General features: G+C 38.8%; 1 protein-coding gene across 1 annotated transcript; it reads left to right on the forward strand.

Annotated features, from left to right (window-relative positions):
• The first annotated feature begins 3,908 nt into the window (after positions 1 to 3,908).
• PABPC4L (poly(A) binding protein cytoplasmic 4 like) lies at positions 3,909 to 5,060 on the forward strand. Its single transcript, XM_007956708.1, has one exon. The coding sequence runs from the start codon at positions 3,909 to 3,911 to the stop codon at positions 5,058 to 5,060; it is 1,152 nt and encodes a 383-aa protein (XP_007954899.1).
• The last annotated feature ends 831 nt before the right edge of the window (positions 5,061 to 5,891 follow it).

The following is a 5,891-nucleotide window of genomic DNA, read 5'->3' on the forward strand; positions in this document are numbered from 1 at the left end:
GGACCTATACATAGCATTACAATAGATGGAGAAAAGACTGAAATTGTCAAAGACTTCACATTCATTGGTTCTACAACCAACATCAACGGAAGCAGCAGTCAGGCCATCAGATGAGGTATAGCACAGGACAAGTTGGCTGCAAGGGACCTCTTTCAAATGCTGAAGAGCAAAGATGTCTCCTTGAGGACTAAGGTGCACTTGACACAACCCATGGTATTTTCACTCCCCAGGTATGCATGTGAGAGTTGGACAATGAATAAAGAAGATCAAAGAAGAGTTGATGCTTTTGAGTTGTGGTGCTGTCAAAGAATGCTGAAAGTACCATGGACTGCTAAAAGAACTAATAGGTCTGTCCTGGAGGAAGTGCCTCCAGAATGCTTCTTGGAGGCAAGAATGGCCAGACATCATCTCACCTACTTTAGTCATGTTGTCAGAAGGATCCTTCCCTGAAGAAGGATGTCATGCTTGGTAAGGTGGAGGGTCTATGAAAGAGGGGAAGGCCATCAACGAGATGGATTGACACAGTGGCAGTCAAACACAACTGGCAAAATGATGAAATGAAGAAAATTCAAGAAAGGGAAGAAAAATTGATGCTTAAAAATGTTTTATTTGTTAAAATACAAAAACAAAAACAGTAAAATGTACAGAAAAAACAAAAATGAGCATAAATAGTGGTCATTTAGCAAACTGAGATTTATACCCATTGCACGTAAATTGATAAGATGCAAGAATATAAGACTAATTTTTGAGTTTGGAAACATTTCCTCTCTTCTAAAAAATATTAAGTGAAGGTGATATTAGAGTAAAATGAAAAACTTATGATTCCTTGAAATATTTGGTATCTTACTATAGCTAAATTGTTGTTGTACAAATATTGTTATTGTACAAATTGTACAATAAAAAAATTATTTTTTTTCTTTGTGAAATTTATTCCAATATTTGTTGCTTCCATAAGATCATCAATTAATTGATTGATTGATTGACTGATTGTACAATTGTTATTACACAAACTGTTATTGTACAGAGAACTAATATATTCATAGACATATTCTGTAGAAATAAAATAAAAGTTCAAATTTTCAGGAATTAAACACTGGAAACTTTCTTTTAAAATATATTGGAAAATAATTAAATATGGTGGTCACTTTTTTCTTTTTTTTTTTTTGTTTCTACTTCAAGTAATGCCAGAGTGTCTGAACTTTTAAACTATATGCTGGGATACTGCCCAAATCATTCATGATATCCACCAACTATTTTTTAAATTTTTTTTTTCCTTTTCTCCCCTTCCCCTTCCTTTTTAAATTCTAGGGAATTCTGGTAGGTTGATGGTTATGGCATTTGACTGCTAATCAAAAAGTCAGTGGTTGGAACCCACCAGCTGCTTTAAAGAAGAAAGATGAGGCATTCTGCTTCCATAAAGATTTACAGCCTTGAAAAACCAATGGGGTAGCTATGAATCAGAATTGACTCCATGGCAGGGAGTTTGTTTTTGTTTTTATTTTAAATCGTAGTTTAGAAGATGTATGTGAAGAAAAGATTTATTTATTTATTTATTTGAATGTATGATCTTACAGAAGCAACAAATATTGGAATAAATTTCACAAAGGAAAATAGATTTGTTAGGAATCATGGACCCATTACTCCATTAAAAAAAAACCATCGGTTTCCCAGGCAGTCAGTTCTGTGGCTTAGCGCCTAAGGCATTTGATTGCTAATTGTTTAAACCCACCAGCCACTCCTTGGAAGGAAGATTGGGCAATCTACCTCCTTAATAATAACGCCTCAGGGGTTGCTATGAGTCTAATAGACTATACAGGAGGGAGTTTGGTTTGGGGTTATAAATCTTCCTTCTGAGAAGGCTAGTGGATTTGAATCACCAGCCTTTGGTTAGCAGTGAAATGCCTTCCTTAGGCACTTCACCACCAGCACTCCTCCATTTCAGATAGTTTAAAAGCTGTTTGGACTTTACATGAACGTAGTATATATTTTTTTTTCTTGGTACATATTACTAAAAATAAAATTTGCTGATTATCATTTTCTGAAAGATATATATGTATATATATTAAATATGTATATTAAAGCATTGCTATTCAAAGTGTGGTTCAAGTTCCAACATCCCGCAGCTTCTTAGAAATGTTCTCTCAGGTCCCACTCCAAGTTGCTGAATCAGATTCTACTTTTTTAACAATATCCCAAGCGATTCCTAAGTCCATTAAAGTTTGAAAAGCACTAAATTAGCCTATATAAACTGATTCGTCCGATTCAGTTTTACAGGTAATTTATCCTGGCACCCTAACATGCACTACAATTCAAATTTTACAGATTTATACAAGTCTTATTGAGGAATTGTATTCAATGACAGAAAGATGGAAAGTAATGTCACTTAAAAATTATCATTGAGCTAGAGACTGTTATTTAATTAGTGATAACAATTAATTTAATCCTTACAATACTTTAAAATGTTTCTAGATATAAAATCAACCCCAGATAGGTTAAATATCTATTCTGCACAACTGTTTCATTCAATAAAATCTGAGCACCTCAATAATTTCCTGAGGTAGTCCTGGGATTAAATAAGCATGGTCCCTCACGTTATGGAAGGTACAATATATTATAATTGAATAAACAGTTCTACAGAAGTGTAGAGTGACTCTAAACTGGAAATGTAAACTTTCAGAAGGGAATTAGAGAAAACTTCTATTTGTAAAGTTCATTGAAATTGCTTTCTGAATAACACATTTTTATAAAGTGGGCACTGAAAAAAAGAGGAGTATGTCTTGGAGTTTTCGAAAGGAACCAAGCAGCAGTTGAGCTCAGAACATGGCAAGAGTCCTACAAGGCTTTGTAAAGCAAGGTGCTGCTGTTGGACTTTATGCAAGAGTCACAGGAGATCTTTGGAGGGTTTAAGTGGTAAGTCCAGGTCCACATTTGGGAAAAGCTCCCACACTCAGACCCGCGCAAAGTCTGAGGGCGGGTGGGTTTTAACCCGGCCACTCCCCTAGGATTCCTTTCCTCCACCCAAGTCACCGCCCCCAACTTCTCTGCTTAGTAGTCAGAGGGGGGAAGGGGAAACGTGTACGGGGGGCGGGAAGAAGAAAAACATTTTTAAAAATATTAAAAAGAAAACATTCCACTTGCCAGCAAGCGCGCGGGAAGTTCAGCGCGCTAGTTCCGGGTTTCCCGCCTCCTGGCCGCCCCCAGTCTGCCGAAGCGTGGGTGAGCCCCTATCCCCCTGCTGGGCCCCGCTCGCCCGCGCCTGTCCCTCAGTCGCTCTGTCTACCTCCCTTTGCCCTCACTTCCGCCCTTCTTTCCGCGGCGCCCTGCGCGGGGTCAGCTGGTGAGAGGGTCACTCGGATTCTCTGGGTGCCTGTGATCAGCGTTGCTTCCCGGACTCGCCTGAGCTGAGGCGCCTGCCAGACCCGAAGTGGAGGGCTTGTCCTCACCGAGGCCCTAGTGCGGGTTGCTCTGGCTCTGTGCCCCCTGCCTCCGCTGCAGACACCACTTGTGGACTTCTTAGCCTCCAGCGGCTGTAACTTTAAATCAACTACAGTGAGGCCTATTTTTATTAAGAAACTAGCTTCCAGGGTGTCTGTGCAGAAAGCACGGATTGAAAAGCAGCCTGCCACTGGAAGATTCCTCACAAATTGGCGGGTTAGGAACTTCATTTGCTAGTATCCTTCTTGACCTTTCACCATTGCCAACTTTCAGGGAGGAGTTGGATCAGTTGCAGTCATGCTTATTGATGAGGACATTGCTTGAACCTGGGGGAACTGTGTCTGAGCCCCACTGCTCTGCATTGATCTTGAGACCATTATACCTGGGCTTGGCTTGAGCTTTGGCCTCTTAGAGCCCTTAAAGGAATAGCTCCAAGAGCTAGTGGGGACAGGTTCATGGTGAGGGCCAGGGAAATGAATGTAGCAGCCAAGTACCGCATGGCCTCTCTGTATGTGGGTGACCTACATGCAGATGTCACTGAGGACCTGTTGTTTAAGAAGTTCAGCACTGTGGGGCCGGTGCTGTCCATCCGCATTTGCAAAGACCTGGTCACCCGCCGCTCCCTGGGTTACGCCTATGTGAACTTCCTGCAGCTGGCAGATGCCCAGAAAGCCCTGGACACCATGAACTTTGACCTGATAAAAGGCAAATCCATTCGTCTCATGTGGTCTCAACGTGATGCCTACTTACGGAAATCTGGAATTGGGAATGTATTCATCAAGAATCTGGACAAATCCGTTGATAATAAAGCCCTTTATGAACATTTTTCAATTTTCGGGAAGATTCTATCCTCTAAGGTGATGAGTGATGATGGAGGCTCCAAGGGTTATGCATTTGTGCACTTTCAGAACCAGAATGCTGCAGACAGGGCCATTGAAGAGATGAATGGGACACTATTCAAGAACTGCAAGATGTTTGTTAGCAGATTCAAAAGCCGTAAAGATCGAGAAGCAGAACTTAGAAACAAAGCAAATGAATTCACCAATGTTTACATCAAAAACTTTGGAGATGACATGGATGATAAGAGACTGAAGGAAGTTTTCAGCAAATATGGTAAAACTCTGAGTGTTAAGGTGATGACAGACTCCATTGGGAAATCCAAAGGATTTGGCTTTGTGAGTTTTGATAGCCATGAGGCTGCCAAAAAAGCTGTGGAAGAAATGAATGGGAAGGACATAAATGGGCAGTTGATATTTGTAGGCCGAGCACAAAAGAAAATAGAGCGACAGGTTGAGTTAAAGCAAATGTTTGCCCAGCTGAGACAAGAAAGAATTCTACGGTGCCAGGGAGTGAAGCTCTATATTAAGAACCTCGATGACACCATTGATGATGAAAAGCTACGGAAGGAATTTTCTTCTTTTGGATCAATTAGCAGAGTTAAGATAATGCAGGAAGAAGGCAGAAGTAAAGGGTTTGGCTTGATCTGCTTCTCTTCCCATGAGGAGGCTACTAAAGCAATGAATGAGATGAACGGTCGTATCTTGGGCTCTAAGCCTCTCAACATTGCCTTGGCCCAGAGACAGGAAGAAAGAAAAACATACTTCACCAGCCAATATTTGCAATAGGTGTGGAAAGAATAGTCACCCCTGCCTAAATTGCCCTTAGCGTATTTCAAATATTGTGTGGTGGCCACTTAGTTTAGTAAACTTTCTCATAAAAAGATTCATATACAAAACCATATATTTTCTGTGTGGAAAACTAAATGAACCTTAGAAGTTTGGTTTTAATTACAATATTGTATTTTTTTTCCTTATTTTTATGATGTATTCATAACAATAAGTGTAATTAGATATATTTTTATTACATTTTGAACCAACTGAAGTGAGGTAATAATTTGAGTTTATTACATATTTACTTGTATTTTAATATTACTAGCTTTAATTTGTTCTTTGTCAGTATTCTCAAAATAGTAATTTTATCTGAGAATTCCAAAGAAATGTATTGTTAGAAACAGAATCTTGCTAATTTCTCATGTAAATTTTGTTTTGTTTTGAGAAATCCGAAGTTTAAAAATTAGACAGAATACAAATTGAGTTAACATCTGATTTTATTTTTAAGTAATGGATAAAATACTAAGAAAGTTTAAATTTCTTTTAATTTTATTTTCTGATGTGATCATTTTTCCAATAAGGCTGGCATTAAGGTTATGGAGGTTTTTAATGTGGCCTGCATACCTGCTAGCTACAATATTTTGATACTCTTTCCATTAGTCTTCTGTGATTCAGATACATGCTAGTTATCTAAATTGTGACTTGCCTAGTGTATCCTTGATTTCTACATTCCTTGAATTTTAAACATGTATCAATTCAGGTGACCAAAAGATAGCCTGATTTTATTTTTCTTCATACATAGACAACTTAATAGTGTGCCTTAACTTTTTACCAGATACTAATATT

This window comes from Orycteropus afer, unplaced genomic scaffold, assembly GCF_000298275.1.
Source record: "Orycteropus afer afer isolate SDZICR_OR568_19922 unplaced genomic scaffold, OryAfe1.0 scaffold00651, whole genome shotgun sequence".
Lineage (NCBI taxonomy): Eukaryota > Metazoa > Chordata > Mammalia > Tubulidentata > Orycteropodidae > Orycteropus > Orycteropus afer.

Bases quoted from the DNA above. Each gene is read 5' to 3' on its own strand.
- PABPC4L (XM_007956708.1), top strand. From the start codon at position 3,909: ATGAATGTAGCAGCCAAGTACCGCATGGCCTCTCTGTATGTGGGTGAC.